Below are 19,323 nucleotides of genomic sequence, written 5' to 3'. Positions count from 1 at the left end.
CCGTATTTTTAGAAGCCATCTATTGGAAATTAATAACACATAAAAAAAAGAAATTAACATGATAGTTCACCAATATGTTGTCCTTACTTTGGTTATTATTGATTGTTACAACTTTTTTTTATAATTTGCAAATTAATTTATTATGGTTACGCGAATAGAAAACATCAAAATCAAACTATTTTTCAGATTTTATAGCGGTTTGTTTCTTTTATAATGAAAATGTCACTATGGTTGTTAATACTATGCATCTCATCCCAAAAGTTTACATCACATAAATGCACATCAATTTAATTTGCAATATAGTATGGAAAAAATTGCTTAAGGCAGTTTACTCGGGGAAGGGCCCTAGTAAGCATTGGCGTATGTTCATGGCGCCCACGCATTTGAAATTATTTTTAATAGTTTATGAGCCATTGACTAACAAACATTCAAACTATTTCATGAATTTTTATTTTAGGTATAGTAATTATTCTTATATTAATAGAATAATATTATGAAACAGTAAAATATAGAACAGTTATACCATCGCTTACTCCAGAAATATCTCAGTAAAATATTTAAAAAAAAATATACAAATTATTTACAGACTTTGTAACTTGATCGTACAAATATCTGACCTATATAGATTGTGTATATTGTTATACATAAAAAAAAAAACAAAAGTTCTAAAGATATAAAATGAATAAATTTTTATTGTCATTCTTGGTGTTTATCGATTGTCGATATCATCACATCCCTTCCCTGAAATTATTTTTTATCTAATTATCTACTATAGACAATAACCGTAGACATTACATTATGACATTTAGTGACGGTTGCACAGATTTCGCGCCATTTTTTCTGTTATGTCACATTTTATTTTAACGGTGGCACGTAGAGGTTTTCAGATTATTTCATGAAAAAAGCTAGTAATAAAGCTAAATAATGCATGTACGTGTACGCATTTTTGGGAAACCTGATACTATAGTTGTGGTTGAGTCGAAATTGACTAAAATAGACCAGTTCCGTAAAATAATACGTGATAAATTTGATGTTCAACCGAAACTGCAACGACTGTTTTATGGTGGTAAACTGGTAAGTAGCCCTTAAAAGTTTATTTTAGACTATATTTTTTTAAGCTCCAACATATTTATACTAACCATTAAATCTGGTTCTTAGCTAATATTGGATGCTTGCTAATAGTGGATGGTAGCATTGAGAGAAATTGATCAAGTACATTTATTGTATGGCAGTATGTATTAATCTCACAGGACACGAGTTTCTATTACCTAGCGGAGGGATATGATAATGATTAAAAAGATATGTATTTATTTATAATTTAAAAAAAGTATTTTCCAATGATAAATGATTTTGTGTTCCAGTTTGAAGGACAATTTAGCCAGTGTAATTGCTGTACATGATAAGATTTAACTTCTCAGTACGGTGAGCGCAGTAGGATACCTAACAATACGTCGTAATTCTAGGTGTTGGATGGTGTTTCTACTGTTTACGGGCAGTTGTATGGCTATCCATCAGTCAAATGGCAAAAATATAAATATAGAAATTGATTTGATTGTGCTATAAATCAAGTCTCAATTTATCTTTCTATTCATATAATATTTATTAATTTGAATCCCATAAAAGTATATAAATAAGGATATAGTAGCATTGGTCTATTAGAACTTAATATGATGAAAGGGTAAATGTTGCGCAGATAGCACCTGGCCAAGAAACTATAATACTATCAGAATTAGGCTATATCATCATATTTTGCAAGTTCTATTCATATAACTAAGTTTTTAGGATTACAAAAATCATCTAATGTAAACAACTTTGTAACCCTTCGGAGCTAACGCGAGTCTTGCTTTTTTTGTATCTGGGTACTAAGGTATGTCTTTATTTGTTCTAGTTGGAAAATGGTTATACATTCCATGATTATAATATTAAACTTAATGATGTTATACAACTCATGGTTAAGATTCAGCCTGACAATAGTCCAGAAAGAAAAAGTTCTGCGACTAGTAATAATAAAGACAAGGAGATTGACAGTGACTTAGAAAAGAAGGAAGTTGTTTATGAAGGTAAGTGTATTCAGATCATTTATAAAAGAGATATACTTATTGACTTTGTTTGTGCTCATTTTGCAGAAGTATGAATATTTGTAAATAAGTTCTTTAAAAACTTTTGTTTGACAATATTATAAGTAGCTAGTTAATTTGTGTTACAGTCAGTATCAAAGAATTTTAATATACATGGGAAGTCAGTAAGCATATAGTGGCCGCTAAGACAAGATGTAATAATATTGGTCTATTTCAACAAAGGGTTGTGAAAATTTAATTGAGCCATAAATAACTTAAAAACACTTATAGAATGATATTGTTGTTTGAATTACACACAATTATAAAGCAGTTATCTGTAATCTGTTTGTTTCACAGATGCAAACAGCAAACTCTTTGCTGTTGCTGATTTAGTTGATGTCAGAAATAGGGAGTCTGGGGCATGGTTTGAAGGGAAAATTATTAGAATAGTGATTGACCCGGAAGTGAGTGAAAACAATCTCAACTCTTCTATCCAAGAAACAAATATATCTACTACAAAAAGTGAAAATAATTCAAGCTATGATAAAGAAAATGACTTAGAAAATAAACCACCCATAGAAGTGACCAGTGGAGAAACATTAAATTCTAAAAATAAAGGAATAACAAAGTATTTTAGTAGAAGCCCAAGAGGCAAAAAGAAATTTGATAAAGATGTGGTGAACGAAAAATCTAAGCTATTAGATACAAGCATACTTTACAAAGTGCAATTAGAAGAGTTAGTATGATGTTTTCATATTTTATCATTTTTAAAATATAATGATAGTGTTTGTTCAGTGATTATGAAGGGTTAAGTATAAATTAGATATAAATGAATTTAATAAAAAAAATTGTTTAACATTGATGCATTGCAATTAACATGTTGGCTGTATTACATTTGTACACATAATAATTGTGACTTATTTATATTACAGTGAAGATGATTCAGATTTGTATTGTAAACTAAAAGAAATAAGACCCAGAGCAAGAACAATCATAGATATCAAGGATCTCAAAGTAGGTCAAAAAGTTATGATTAATCATAATACAGAGGAACCTTTGGAACGAGGCCACTGGTAAGAATTCTTTTTAAGCAAATGCAAATTTTATTACACAGTAATATTGAAGGAATGATAACTAAAGTTCACATGACATACATTTTTCATTATTAACAAAATAAATCAGTTGATGAATTTTTACATACACAACTGTGAAATTTACCTTATTATTACCAAAGTAGACTACACTTATCATTGTAATGAATATCCATAATTATATTATGCTTTAGAGTATTCTTATTGTATATTTCTTACAGGTATGATTTTAAAGTTGCTGAAATAAAAAAACTCCGTACAAACTATGAGCTTATAGGAACTCTGTACCTTGGACCTGATGCAGTTCCCCAGAATGACACTAAAGTAAGACTACAGGACAAGATATTTGCTATTGAGGAAGTAGTGCCTTTGGCTAAAAGAAGCAATGAGTATAAGCAGATGATGTTAACCCCACCTGAGAAACGTAAGTAATATTTTTTTAAGGTTTAAGTCACAGATATAGTTATTATTAGACATCAGATTATATGCATTAAAAATGACAAATATGCACAATTAATATATTATCACACTCATTTTTCTTTATATATAAAACGACATTAATTTGTTGCTACAAATATTTCTTTCAATAGTGTATTTGGAAAGGTATATTGTATGGGTAACTTTTAACTCTTTTATTTACTGAAAAAAATCAAAGTCTGGCTCTGGAGCTTCTGAAACTGACGATAAACTACTGGAGCTGCTGCTGCGACGACGAACAACATTATCGGTTCGATTGTCCACGTAATAACAATAACACGCAATATGTACAGTAACTTCCGAAACAGTTCGTAAAAAAATGGTTTTGTGAACAATTGCTTCATCTGTGCCAAAGCGATTCAGGATCCAGTAATTCGCGTACAAGCCGACAACCGCGGGTTTGTGTTGTACGTAATGAGAGTAAAAAAAAAGTATTATGAACCTTATAAACACACGTTCTGATGACGTTGCAATGGACATTGCTTAACATTGAATTTCTTAATATATTCGCTTATAACTTTTTAGTTACGTACGACAAAAAGTTACCGGACCAAAGTTGTAGAGAATTTAACAAAAAATTTGCAACAAGAAATGTTTATAATTTTTTTTTGTCAGATAAATAGTTTAAGAGATACATCGTAAAAACCATTTCAACCCCTATTTTCAAGATGGCGGCTGTGGGACAAGGGTGGCGACCCCACAAACTTGGTTTTAGCTTTACACTGACCCCCCCCTACACTTCAAAAAAATAAAATTGCGTCCTCTAAAAATTGCAGGGTAAGGCCTAAAAAATGTAACATTTCAATGGACTAACTATCAAAAAAGAGTACTTAAATATGCAATGACGCCATACAAATAGTGTTTTATGTTTTTGCATGTGAAAATAAGGGAATGCATAATATCTGATTTTCAGTAATTATGCTGAGTGTTTCTTAACCAGATATGGGAACAATAGATGCCGGAAACAAAAGAGGTATAAGGCGGATATATACCAAAAACTGGCCATGATTGTGTGGCCACTTTTTCGTATAAGTTGCTTAGTTTATGGTTTCAGACTTGTTGGAGTAGATGAGTTCTGCACTATGTAAATATCTACCAGACTATACATGTTTTAGAATGGTTGAATAACTTCCTTTCTTCTTCTTCTCAGTCGTACACTCCTGATGGAGTGTTTAAGAATTATAAAACAAAAATTGCGACTTTTGTGAGACCTCTCCATTCCTCTATTCATTGCACTGCATATTCATTTACTAAGGGAACACTTTGAAAACTATTATGATGTCTGTCCATTTGGTGGGTATTGGCCGCGAGGACGTTTACCTTCTGCTCTTCCCAGTACCAACAAACAATAGTGTTACATTCTATGGACTTGTTAATTTACTCAGGATATTATACTGCCCAGTATATATCTTTTTGTACTCGTACTGATACTACTAACAATCAATAACAATAAAATGTTTGATTCCATTCTTCTTGTTGCAGATTTATATATTAAATACAGACAAACTTTTCTGCTTATAATTTTTAATACTTTTTAATTCTAGGTTCACAGCCGCTTAATTGTCTGACTTGTCGAGATGACGAAGACGCGCCCTGCAAAGATTGTGGATGTTATCTGTGTCGGGGGAAAGAATTCCCCGAAAAGGTCAGTGAAATAAAATTCGCATAAAATATTATTGAATCGTGGAACTCTTTTTTGAATATTAGACCATAAAAAAGAGTGACATAAATACAGATTAAATCGATAGATATTTAGATCCTCTATTGGCATGCTGCAGATACCATTACTAAGTATATTATATCACATGATGTACGTAATAATATAAAACTTATAATTTCAGATAGTTTTATGTGATGAGTGCAATTATGGTTACCACATGGGCTGCCTGAGTCCACCACTGAAGGACTTACCAGAAGAAGACTGGTACTGTCCATCATGCAAGCGAGATCCTAACGACGTCATAGCACCAGGAGCTGCGAAACAAATAAAAAAGAAATCTGCATCTAAGAGCAATAGAGATTGGGGTAGGGGCATGGCATGTGTAGGTATGGAGCATTTTATCTTTTGTGTTTACCCGGCTCCTAGCCATAATTACATTATTAACCTTCTTTTTTCATGAAATTTCTTTAATGTACGGTTATCGTAATCATACATAGCGAGTGAGCAGGCGAATAATTTTGTTATATCTTGGTATGGACCTAATATTTATGACATATAATTTCTTCTTAATAATAATGTTGGTATACTTTTCTACACATTAACCAGCAACTGTCTCAACAGGCGAATAGAATACTGTACAATTTACAAGTTTCTGAATTGTTTGAAAAGTGCCATAACTTTTACAAATAATGTACATGTAGTTGTATTTATATGAATCATAATCGTGCCTGTTGTGTTATTAACTGAAAACTTCAAATTAATAATCTGTATTACAATGATATGTTAAGAACTTTTGCGACTGTACGTTGGTAACAATGACAAAGCTCAGCGAGTTTTTGGAAAAATTACATATAGCACATTTTAAAGCCACATTATCATAGAAAATGAACTTTTTGTTCGAAGTTTTTTTTTTTGCTCACTATAAACCTGCAGTTTGGAATTTATGTCTGTTATGAAGAAAGATTTGTCCCCTATCACATGTTATATCAAATCATGTGACAGAATGCACAAGGAAAAAAGTGGAGCACTACATAGCCCTCTGCGAACCCTTTCGGGAATAATAAGGATGAGCATGTGTGTGAAACAGTTAATTTATAATATTCGATATGATATTTTATTGCACAGCTTGGCTCTATAATATGTTAGTGATTGATTTATTTTACCAACTATCGTCTTTCTCTGAGTCCAAGGCAAATTATTAAAATAGATGTTACTTCTATGTTCAATGGCACGATTATTAGAGACTTATTACATTGAAGCATTGCGAGGGCTTTCATCGCGGAGTGGAGGTGTAGCAAAGGCATGGCAGACGCGCAGCGAACACACTATGAGTGCGCAGCGAATTCGCTCGGGGGGTGTTGTGGTACAAGTTTTATTGACCGGTGTGATCATCTACTCATTACATCACATTGGTTTTGCTGATTTTATTGATTTCCAAATCTGTCAAGACTTTAGGTGTCGTTTTTTCAAAAATATTAACTCTGGACTGGATCTCTCAGAAATGGATAAACAACAGTGAGGCATTTAGTTATAAAAGCACAGCCAAATTATGGCAATCTGCCACATGTTTGAACAAGGAGACGCACTGGGTACTTTCTCTCTTTTGAAGTTCTTCAAATACATTTAACCTTTGCAGACACAACAAGACTAGAAGGCGATACTTGTTTTTGATTATTAAAAACATGAAATGTATATAAATGCGATGTAAAAAAGAAATTAAAGACATTTAATATATAAAAGAGGCGAGCACGCAAGATTTTAATATTATATGGTGTTCATTATTATGCGAACGTAATATTCATTATTCAATTTGTGTATGAGAATTTTATATTGTTGTAAATTATTTTGACTAAAACAAAAACGTAAACAGAATATTGTGAAACAAAATATTAACAAAATCTATACGAAATATTTATTGTAAAGTGTTTATCACTATTGTCAAAATGTTTAGTCTGATTAAACTGTAAATGTAATGGCAGTATCGGTTTTTTTGCTTATAAGAAGTATGTGTATAAAGCGACAGAAAGGACGTAACATTAAAAGCTGTGCATTTTTGTTATGACATATTATTGTATTTGATCTTGTGTAAACCAATTACTCCTAAGTTTGAGACTAGGCGTTCGTCATCGTCTTATTTGTATTGCTCAGGATTGGGTTTGACGCAATTTATTTTTTTCCCCTAACCTCAGGTGCACTAATGATAATTCTACCTAAGTAATATGAATGCAAAGGACACCAACTACTGTATAATGTTGGATGTTTTTTAAAGTCCATTGAAATAAACTAACTACCCACATCTTGCACTTATCTGTGAAATGCTATGTTTTAAATTTCGAATTCTAATAATATTAGAAGATCAAATTAGAATGGATGACTCTGTGAAGATGCTGAATAAGATTTCTCTAGGCTCCTTGAAATATGTTCTATATTTATACAATACCTAAATAGTAAAGGTACTCAAATATAAGGATTATAGTAAAATATAGATTAATACCAAAATATGTTTATGATTTGTTGCAGGCAAGACAAAGACTTGTGCAATGCCAGCTAACCATTTTGGACCTATCCCAGGCATTGAAGTGGGAATGTGTTGGCGATTTAGAATACAAGTAAGTTATGTTTTGCATGCTTTTTACAAATAAAAAACTACATTGATATTACCGTTATGCTCTGTGATGTGTGATGGAATTGGAATGCTCAGGGGAACCTGAAAACCCTGTAAAAATACCCTGTATAAAAATGAAATGTATTTATAAATAATTATATCAGCGCTGTATTATATGTTGTCCCAGTGTTGGGCACAGAACTACTAAGAGAGATTATTAGGCTTAGTCAACTACCTGACCTATTGCGGGTTAACTGACTTCACATACCCATACACATAAAATGAAATCTATGATTGTGTCTAAACTGTAATTATTTTGTAGCTATCTGAATCAGGAGTACATCGACCGCCTGTATCGGGCATACATGGACGTGACGTCGAAGGAGCATACAGCATAGTGTTATCTGGTAGGTAACCATTTTAGGAAAAAGGTTTTCAAAATATAATTGGAAATTATAAAATAATTATCATTTGTTTTATTTGTGTAATTAAGTAATATTTGTATATTCATGATAATGGTTTTTTGAATATTGAACAAGAAATGTAAATATTGATAAAAAAATAACTTAATTTGAATATTGTACTAGTATTATTTTGTATCAGGTGGGTATGAAGACGATGTGGACAATGGAAACGAATTCACATACACGGGCAGTGGTGGAAGAGATTTGTCGGGCAACAAAAGGACAGCTGAGCAGTCATGTGATCAAACTCTCACCAGGGAAAATAAGTAAGAATCGGTTTCATTAAATGCCTGATTGTTACTTATATTTTTTTAGTAGGTAATGCTTTTAAAGAGCGATATACAATGCGATAATACGGAATGACTGCGAGGTCAATATTATATAGTTATTTGTTTACGGTAAATAGCATACTATAGTTTGTTGTTCATTTTTGGCTTAATTATATACTCGCTCGCTGGCGGCTCCGCACTAGGATAAAATTAGCCTATAGCACTCAGGGTTTATGCAACTTCTTATTCTCTTCTATCTATGAAAGAATTTCAAATTAGTTAGGTAGTTTTTGTGTTTATATATTAGAAACAAACATACAAAACTCCTCTATATTTACTTGGTTACTGCATTCTTGTCTGGGGTGGATCTCCGAAGTCCTCTCTGATGCAATTGGAAATCGGTCAAAGAGCTGTCCTAAAGGTGATTGATGTATGATTAAACCCTTTAGATATCCTTCCGCCAAATTTTACGCAGAATGTTAAGTTCTCTCTGTGCGACAACTCTTTGTACAGCAAACTGTTCTCCGCAAACATACAGGAAGACCACATGAAGAACCAGAGGGTAGGCGTAATATTCTCTGTGATAGGAACTCGAACCAAATTTACTGACAGGCATTATTTAATTTTAGGAGCCAGAATATATAACGTAAATTCCATTCTTAAAATTTTTCATATGACTAAAATAACTTGTAAATTGACTATTAATAAATGGCTTTTATCCCTGTTTTACTGCCAAACTGAACCTCTTCTAGGTAGTACTAATGTCGGGTAGTTAATGGAAAGGATTGAATGCGCTCACACATACACACACACTCACATACACACACACTCTTACTCACAATTTTACATCCAGACAAACATAAAATTATATTTAGATTCATACCCTTATACACCCACAACAGCATACAGACATATGTCCAATTTAGTATAATTTAAGTTTAATATTTTGTCCATTTTTGTATTATATGTTACAGTTAGCATGGTTATAACATTATGTTTTGTTTTTTTGCTGGAGGTTTCACTGATACCTATAACACAGGTTCTCCTAGCATAGGTATCAGCAGATCATTTTCTTATTGTGACAAATGTAATGCAATTAACTGCTCTGTAACATTTATACATCAACTGAATTTTGTAACATTCGTCTGTTTTAATACAAATAAATTTATTATTATTATTATATAACAAAGAACTTTTTTTATTTGTTGCAGGGCTCTGGCTCGAAATTGTGCGGTAAAACAAATAAGTGAGGAAGGGGGTGACGCGGGTGACAACTGGCGCAACGGCAAACCAGTGCGAGTGGTTCGCTCCTATAAGATGTTGAAACATTTCCCCAAGTATGCTCCGAAGGAAGGCATCAGGTACTGTTTGAAATAACTTGTAAATCTATCTGGCAACACATAGATCAGTAATGTGAAATTAACGAAAAAGCTTAGGCCTTTCCAGTTGGAAAGTTGTAACTATATTATATTGGTATCTCTTTGGAAAATTTACTTTACCTAAAAATTTTGTAGCAGTGTTATTTATTTTAAGACCTGTTACACAAGAATTAAGTCAATTTTATTACAATTTTATTTTACAGTTCTCATGATATAGTAGTTTCTTAATTGCCACCAAAAACGCAAATGAGACTTGAAAATCAAAATATAGCTTGAATTAAAAAATAACATTGTATATTTATTGCTTTGTTAGATATGATGGGATATACAAGGTGGTGAAATATTACCCAGAAAAGGGATTATCAGGGTATAGAGTGTGGAAATATTTGTTACGGAGGGATGATCCCAGTCCGGCACCTTGGGAGTCGTCTGCCAAACATTTTCCCATTGTAGTAAGTACAGTTTATCATATAATTAATTTAATGTATTTTTATATTTAATTGGCGCCATTATTTCTTTTCAATAAAATGTTGAATTTGTTTAACATATTTTTGGACTAATTATGTAGATTCTTAGCTGTTTTGTCAATTACTTAATACGTAAAGGAATTCATGTGATGATTATTATTTTATTAGTATCCAGATGGTTACTTAGAAGCAGAAGCACAGAAAAAAGCCTTGAAGGAAAAGAACAGCAAAAATTCCAAATCCAAGAACACTAAGAAAAGAGCACTTCGTGAGAGCAATCAAAGCACTGACACTGAGAATGAAACATCACCACCCGTTAAGAAGCGAAAAACCAGCAAGCAGGAACAAGTAGAAACAAAGAAAAAAGGCAGGCGTAAGTGTCCTTGTATTCCAGCACACTGTCACTTGGTTCTATATGGTGTAATATATCCTCACAGTATTGTGGCTAGGCATGTCATTAACAGCCGTTTTCCATAAACGATGCGAATTCTCACACTTGGACTAACGATCTTCATCGGAGAATTCACTAATCAAATTAAGCCATTTATTGGATTGGTCCATTTTCGCGATAGATGGATAAAAACAGTTAAGATTATTTATTGAAAACGTCTATAAATGTATTATGTTTTATTGTAACATCAGAAATAGTACTCTACGTGTCACTTTGCTTTAATGTCCTTATGTTAAAGCTCGACCGAGACGGGTTTTTCAATATCGGCCGAGACCGAGAATGAAATAAAATCTCGGCTGAGACCGAGAACCGAGACCGAGAATAAACAAATCGTGAATAAACTATAAAAATGTTGTTAACTGTTTACTACTGTAGGCACTGTTTGATAAAAAAAAAACCGCTTTAACAATCAAAGTCAAATAGCATAATATAGTAAAAAAAAAATTTTTTCGGCATAATGATTTCTTATGTTTACGCGAACATTTAAATTAAACTATTTTACGGATTTTATCGCGGTTTTAATATTTTACTTTTCTTCCGACGTTTCGAAGACTTTGCAGCCTTCATGGTAAAGGTTGAGACTGAGGTGTTGTCCATGCGCAAAGTCAGAGTTACAATAATATATTTTGGGTTCCGATTTAATTAAATGTTGAACTGGTTCCCAGGCCTGTGCTAGCTTCCAACCATCTTCCCTATTGAAATTAGGATGTTTTTTAATTTCAATAGCCTCGCGGATCATCCTAGGTAGGAATCGATGTTCTTTGGCAAGGATTTGTGGATTGTCTAGTCGCAAATAATGGTTGGAGCCTCCTTCAGAGTGTTCAGCGACTGCAGACTTCGTAGAGCGTCGGTGTTTCACGTCAGCTATATGTTCTTTTACGCGGGTCCCTATATAGGCCAAACAAAACGAAATATAGGGACCAATATGGGATCCAGTTCTACATTTGATTAAATCAGAACCCAAAAGACCGGCTGCCAGACTTCAAGACACTGTGAGCTCATTCTGCGTAGATCGGACCACCAAGAGCTAAAATTTAAAAAAAGTTGTATATTTGTAAAATGTAGGTAGATATTGAATCTCTGACTTTGCGGATGAACAATACCTCAGTCCCCCTCGTGACCATGAATGCTGCAAAGTCTTCGAAACGTCGGGAGAAAAGTAAAATATTAAAACCGCGATAAAATCCGTAAAATAGTTTAATTTAATTTTTTCGGCATTTTCACCCTTCAAAGAGTGTCTCCTTTCATCGTACAAGTAATAACTCAGCAAAACAATACTTGAAAGTACTTACATTTATACAATTTATACGATGTATTAAATATTGGATCCTAATGCTGGGAACATCTCTCCTCTACTACTGAGAGGGTTTAGGCATTCACCAAGCTGGCCTAGTGGGGGTTTGTTACTTACTTTTATTAACTACAAAATTTAAACTAATTTCTATTTAACAACAATGGCTAAATAAACAGTGAACGAACGGCGCGAAGGCGGCCGCAGTTCACCAACTGGGATTCCAACCAATCACAACGCAGACTGTTTACTCACTCACTCACACTGAGCGACGAATATGGCCGCGCGCTGATTTGAATCTCATTCTGTTCCGTACAAAGTTACATCTCGGTCATTGCCGAGAATCTCGGCGGTTTTTAGCCGAGAACCGAGACAGATTTCTCGGTTGGATTTATAGCCGAGAATGCCGAGACCGAGACCGAGATCTCAGTCGAGCCTTACCTTATGTTACTCATTAAATCTATGAAGGCCGTAACTGCAGTGCAGCTTGTGACCTGCTGATATTAGCAAAATTTAGTTATGCATTGTATGTGACCCCAAATAAATGAATGAATGAATCCCTCCTAGCTGAATTTCGGCCACGACGGCCAATCTCAACGGAGATCAGCCAGGTACGCAGGAGATATTATAGTGCACAAGTGTGTGCGCAATACACGGGTGCACTCTCTGTTCCTTCACTCTCATAGTTCGGAGAGACGGCAATCCGACATGACCGGAGAGAGATTAGGCGCAGGACCAACGGCTTTACGTGATTTCCGAGGCACAGGGGTATCATACCGCCAACTTCCTGGCTCTGAGCTGCGACTGAGTAATTTTTTTAAGATGGAAAAACCCAGTCACAATTATTTTGGCCCAACCCGGGATTCGAACCCAGGACCGCAGCGTGGTAGTCGTACTTGTACCGTGTACACTTACAACTACGCCACAGAGGCAGGCAGACCCCAAATAAATAATAATATCTTATACGATTTATAATCGGCTTTTCGGCTAATATTGTAACAAAATTGTATTGCAGCTTTGAAGAGTAAAAACACAAGCCCTCCTAAAAAAATCGCAAGCTTATTCTCTCCGAAGAAAGCCAAAGAGGTAGAAAGTGTTCTCAGCGCTGAAGAGCAAGAAGCAATTAAAGCCGACACACTCAACAGTAAACTATGGGGAGAATGCTTGGCTGTGTGCAACACTAGAGGGAAAAAGGTAAGATTAACACTTCTCGATAGCTTTGGAATTTGTAAATGCGCTGATGATGTTGTTATTATTACCAGGTATTATTATTTACGACAATAGATGGAAGAACTTGCATTTACAAAATATACCTTTCTAAAATTAACCCAAAACTTATTTCTTGTCATTCAAAAGGACTGAATAATACAAAAATAAGAAATACCTACTACAGAAATAATAATGGCTAAAAAATTCAATTACACAATATATTAAGATTTTAAAGTGACTTATTTAACAGTTGACTAATGGCCCTTATGTCGAGCTCTTTAATACAAAATATATTAATCATAATATTTAATATTGTTTCAGGAATTCGTTGAATATGTAACACAAGTGTTCTTGTGCATCATATGTCAGGAGGTGGCAGTGACTCCGGTTACAACACCTTGTCTACATAACTTTTGCCTGGTGAGCAAACATCTTTGATATTAAGTTTTCTTTAAATTACTTTAAAAAATTAGAAACATTGGACACCTATAGTTTTAGAACAGTGCGGTTCACCTCAAAATAACTACTTCGTCTAACTATATCGTCATTTTCAGGCGTGCATAAAACTCGCGTTTAAATCAACCGGATCTCAGACATGTCCTTGCTGTCGAAACAACTTGAACAAGTACGAGCCAGAGCCTAATGAACAGTTGACGACGGCATTGCGAAGCGTTCTAGCAGGATATGACGCAGGCAAGAAGTAGCGGGTCAGCACCATGTACTTACTTAGTGTTATCGCACTTATCGCCTTATGTAAACGGGTTATTTATCAATAGCGTATTAGTTTAGTGTTAAGATACGTCATAGGCACAAAACTTGGACGGCAAAAACGGGGTGACAATGACGGACTCGGATTTTTTTTGCCAACAGAGCAGCCTCTGCCTTGGAATTAGACATTTGAGGTGTATTTTCATGTGTTTTTACTTACTGACAGACTGCGTAGTATTTTTATTTCATAAATTCGAAGCAATATTGCTCACATGATGTTTTTTACCTAATAAGACCATCCCTTTATTTTTAGACATCCAACATCGACCTTCACGTTTGATGCCTTTATATTGATTATATTGAAGTATGTTTGGGGTTGGTTGGTAGGATGTTTGCTCCATTTAGCAACAATCGTCTCAATATTACATATGAATATCGACACTAGTGAAGCTACACATCACATTTTGGCCACAGATACCAGAGGTAAATAATAGACTTTATAGTAGATGTGATACGTGAAAAATGAGATTTGTTTTTCGTCACAGATTTCATAGTAAAGCCAAATATGCGAAATTTTTTCAGATAATGTTGTTTGTTAAAATTTCTTTTCTAGCTTGTTAATCCTAATTCCTAACATAACGACTGTTTTAAATTGTACAAAAACCTAATTCGTGCGCTCGTAGCCGGATTATTACTTTACAAAATAAGGTTACGGATATGTTGTATAATTTTTATTTGTGGAAATGGACATATTCAAAAGTGATGAATTCCTTACTCCAGTTAACTATCTTGTCGATGAAAAAATCACGAAACATTTGTTCCTTGTACTTTTATAAGATATTATTGTAATTTTCCAATTACTGTATAATAATATGTTTAAAATTGGTGATAGAAATAAAATATACATCTGCAATTTTCTCTCTAAGTAGAATAGGTAATCGGGATCAGTGTTCAGAAACGACGGGATTTTCTTGTGCCTTCAAAATAATATAGAAAATGTAAAATGCGTATATTGGAACATCTGCTTTTTTTAGTTTTGATAATCTTTTTTTTGTTGTTTTAATGTAAGTATATAAAATACAAACACATTAAAATATAAATGTTCAATTATTGTAAGGTTCAGTCGTATGCAAGTGTTTTAATCTAAAGCGGGTAATAGACGTTTGAGTAAGTAGTTGTGGCTTGACATTTTTCACCTGTCAATGCGCGAAATACGCATGCTTTAAGCTTAGCAAGGTCGTCGGCGATCTAACAATATAAAATTTTGATCGCAACTCGTCTTGAATGTTAAATTATTTTTAAAACGCTATCTTTCGGTTACCCTTTAGCTAGACTCTTCAATAACATCTTCGTTTCTTGTTGGTAACAAAATATGAACAACTAATACGAGCAAGTCTGTCATGTATCACCGACATTGAGCCGAATGACACGTTCTTTAAAACCGCAAGTTTAAAGCTCGTCTCACGTCTATCACCCAGTTTAGAGTTTGTTACTGATTCTTTTATATGCCAATTAATGGTGGAGACTGAATGGTGTGAAAATATTTTTTATTCCATTGTTGTAATTTGTTTTTAATGGTTTCTGAATTGTTAAATTCATATCAATTAACAGAAGCGTGTGTGTGTACACTCACTTTCCGCCGTGTGTATTCCGTCCTATGATGTAATAGAGGGCAAGCCTATCGCCATATCAGGTACGAACTTCCGACTCCAGGCTGATACCGTGGAGAAAAACCTAATATAACGTCGCCCGACCCGGGAATCAAACTCGAGATATCAGCGCGACCAATAAAATCGGGTCTATTACGCCACATCTTTTGACTTCTCGGACGTTACTCTTGTAAAATCTTGACTCTGTACCAATCACTATTAATACCAATAACATTGTTTACATAATATAACGTTATTATGATTTTTAATTAATTTCTATGAAATGTATAAAACATATTTTAAAATGCAACAGAATTTATTAATGTGATTTTTTATTGTAAATATTATGTGTGCTGGTGCGTGTCAATAAGTGTTCATGTTTGTTAATTTTTGTATTCATTGTAATTAATTATATGGCATTTTGTTAAGTCTAGCTAGCATAGAAGAGGCTTAATGACGAAATTATTTTGTATTAAAAGCCGAATAACTGGAATAAAAAATAAATAACATATAATGGCGATAATATTTAAACGATTCACGGTGTCGTAATAACATTAAAAAAGCAGGGTTCTATATCAGATATTTTATCCACATAGCGCGTTTCAGGATTAAACGTCAGATGTGAATAGTTTCAAATAATTACTATGGACTTATTAACTTTGTAATTTTAGTAAAGATTCTGCAGTTATTTTTACACAAAAGTATTAGTAGTAGCCATTGCGTCGCCCATTTATTATGACATCTCTCTGGGTTCTGGAATACCATGCACTGACCCTAACGCAACACATCCTTTTAGGTATTACTTACAAAGATGCGGCATTTTATTTTGTATAGTTTTAGTTACGTCAATTGTCGCTGAGCCTCACTATTACAAAACGTGAACCATATTCCGGTGAATGAGCCGTTAGATTAGGGTTGCCATGAATTCCTGAAGACAAATCGGGGTATTTTAGACTTTTAATGAGCCCTTTTCTACTACTCTTTAATCATAACACAGTAGCAAATCTCCGTTTATTTCTTTATTCGCGACTATGTTATCCATATACTAAATACTTGCGAACTATAATACAGGGATATATTGGAGGTAAACAAGAAAAACCTGGACAGACTTTGTAAAACCTACTACTTTCCCGATAGCCGACAGAGGTGGCAACCGAGATTTAGACGTATAACGGGTGTAAGGCTTTACACCCAGTATAACACTTTCGTTGATTTTATTGAATTGTTACTACCTCATAATACCATAGATCTATAATTTAGTGTGTAGTTTCACGTGCACGCAAATCTGGTCACGTAGTTAAATAATATTCCATTTATGTAGGTGTAATCAAACGTAGTAATAGTTTTTCTACAATGTAATTTTTACAATGGGCTGGTTTAATAAGCACTTACGCACTTATAGACCTTCTTAAGCGTATTACTGATCGGTGTTTACATTTTTTCCCATTTAGAAATGTTAATACATGAAAGAGAGAGGCAAAACAGTTCTTTTTTAAAACCTGATTGAAATTGTTTAGCGGTAAGGAGGCTAATTTTAGTTAAACAATGAGTGGTCAAATGCAATGTGTTGTGAACAGACTTTAATATATTAGGAATAGTTAATTAATCATTGATAATTAATTTAATAATTTTGATTTTTTTTCGGCTGATAGACAATATTAGGCGTTTGAAAAATTAGCCCTAAGTTTCAACATATATAGTACAAATGTTAGTATTCCCTATAGATAAATTTAGTTGCATTAATGCTATTAAGACCATTCGCATATTAATTAAGAAGCATTATGTTCTAATAAAACAAACTCCACTATTGTAAACTAAAAGTAATTGTATGTTCTATTAATCCCCCATCAAAGTATAAGTAGGTAAACAATGCGGGAATATTATTGTACATTGTAACTTGTCTTGTACCACCTTTCTGCCAGTTTTATTAAAACTTTTGGTTATGTAGCGCGCCAGACCAAGCGATGCGCCTCTTGTGCAATTACTGAAATTACTCTTAATGTGCTGCTCTATTTGACGACTAGCATGGACGGGATAGCAGCCGCGGACTTTATTCTGCTTGCTTCTTATACACCATGTGTAAGAATTTTTCTGATGTTGGACCTATAAGATGGTCCAACCCGCCTTGATCAGGGCGCGTGAATAGATCGCGCGGAATTCGCGAACTGCGCACAGGCATCCGCAATCGCGCCACATTATTTGGATTTAAATCAAACCTAAAATACTTAAATGCTTAAAAAAATATCCTAACTAATATACACAAATAAATTATATTTTGTGGGGGCATTAAGTGTTCGTCTGGCATGTTGCTTATTTTAATTAGTTTTAGAATAATCCATTAGTTATATTATGTAAAGCGGTAAGATTTAGTGCAATTATCACAAACGTTGATCAACATGAAAGGGTGGTGTAGAAGATAACGATCTATTTCAGTGTTTACGCTTAATATAAGGTAGCTAGCTAATATGCTTCGCAATAAATTATTTTCACATAAAGTCCGTCAAAACACTGAATTTAAAGACATCCTTGTTTTTGTGATAATATAAACAGACCTGATTTACGTTCTATATGTATGAGTATCCTGAGTCGCAAATAATTAAAATAAAGTAAAATACAAGTGATCCTCCGATTGTGGAAGAATAGACTAGCTACAAAAAGACGAGCGTTGATTGCATCTTGTTTACATTAGCTCAGGATATGTTTTGTACTTTATATTTTCCAGTAATACTTGCAAATTTAAAGATATGTTTGCTGGATAGGGTCTACATATCGATAAATGGGTCATTTGTTTTCTATGAAATTGTTTTTAATTGTTTATCGTACACATTCCTTTTAAGTATTTTAAATTGTACTATTACGTTTTTTTTGTAGATTAGATTAATTTAAAAAAATACAAAATTTAGGTTCATGAGTGAGTACTAATTTTCGTATCTATGTATTTTAGTTCAAAATATGATTTATTATAATTCGATTTTGAATCTTATTTATGTAAAATGCTGTCGGGGTAAGTTTGAATTCTTTAGATTTTATGAAAAGAGTAAAATAATTTGATTATTTTAATGATTTCGTAGCTTATGTAATGTAATGTAAATCAGTGATTTATAATTTTAATGTTCTTATTTTGTGGTCTCCTAAAAGAAAAAAAATAGAGTGATAGAGATGTAGTACTTATAGAAACAATCAGACATTAGTTAATGATGTAATAACATATAAAACTATCAACTAGGTACGGTTCATTTGCGTCGATAGACATTTCAGAAATACCTGATACATAAATTGATTTCTGCAATTTGATTTGATAGTCTGAATTACGCCAATTTGAATAATAAAATTCTTTAAATATTATGGTGTATTATTTATTTCGTTGTTATGCTAGGCATATGCCTGGCATGTGAGTTGTAATGTTTAATCTAAATTAATTACTCTTACAAAGTAACAAACTATATTTCAAGTATCCTTCCTTTGAATCCTTTCTGTAGCAGTTCTGTAGTAGCTGTCAGCAGTGACTTCGCTCATAAAAACGTGTCAAAATAATTGAATATACAC

General features: G+C 33.4%; 1 protein-coding gene across 1 annotated transcript; it reads left to right on the top strand.

Moving 5' to 3' along the window:
- Window positions 1-808: 808 nt before the first annotated feature.
- LOC115449430 (E3 ubiquitin-protein ligase UHRF1) lies at window positions 809-19,122 on the top strand. The gene is made up of 16 exons (XM_030177251.2): window positions 809-1,074; window positions 1,889-2,060; window positions 2,415-2,793; window positions 2,990-3,130; window positions 3,370-3,572; window positions 5,170-5,270; window positions 5,467-5,671; window positions 7,806-7,894; window positions 8,213-8,297; window positions 8,494-8,620; window positions 9,835-9,984; window positions 10,316-10,454; window positions 10,638-10,842; window positions 13,227-13,405; window positions 13,742-13,840; window positions 13,975-19,122. Exons 1-16 carry the CDS (start codon window positions 925-927, stop codon window positions 14,122-14,124), a joined length of 2,574 nt encoding a protein of 857 aa, XP_030033111.2. The 5' UTR covers window positions 809-924; the 3' UTR covers window positions 14,125-19,122.
- Window positions 19,123-19,323: the final 201 nt, after the last annotated feature.

Source organism: Manduca sexta, chromosome 27 (assembly GCF_014839805.1).
Source record: "Manduca sexta isolate Smith_Timp_Sample1 chromosome 27, JHU_Msex_v1.0, whole genome shotgun sequence".
Taxonomy (NCBI): domain Eukaryota; kingdom Metazoa; phylum Arthropoda; class Insecta; order Lepidoptera; family Sphingidae; genus Manduca; species Manduca sexta.
This window is presented reverse-complemented; position numbering and strand designations above follow the sequence as displayed.

Excerpts from the sequence above, each read along its gene's own strand:
- LOC115449430 (XM_030177251.2), top strand. The coding sequence starts at position 925 with ATGCATGTACGTGTACGCATTTTTGGGAAACCTGATACTATAGTTGTG. Across the intron at positions 9,985-10,315 it reads GCTCCGAAGGAAGGCATCAG|ATATGATGGGATATACAAGG; the intron begins GTACTGTTTGAA and ends TTGCTTTGTTAG. Across the intron at positions 13,406-13,741 it reads GCAACACTAGAGGGAAAAAG|GAATTCGTTGAATATGTAAC; the intron begins GTAAGATTAACA and ends ATATTGTTTCAG.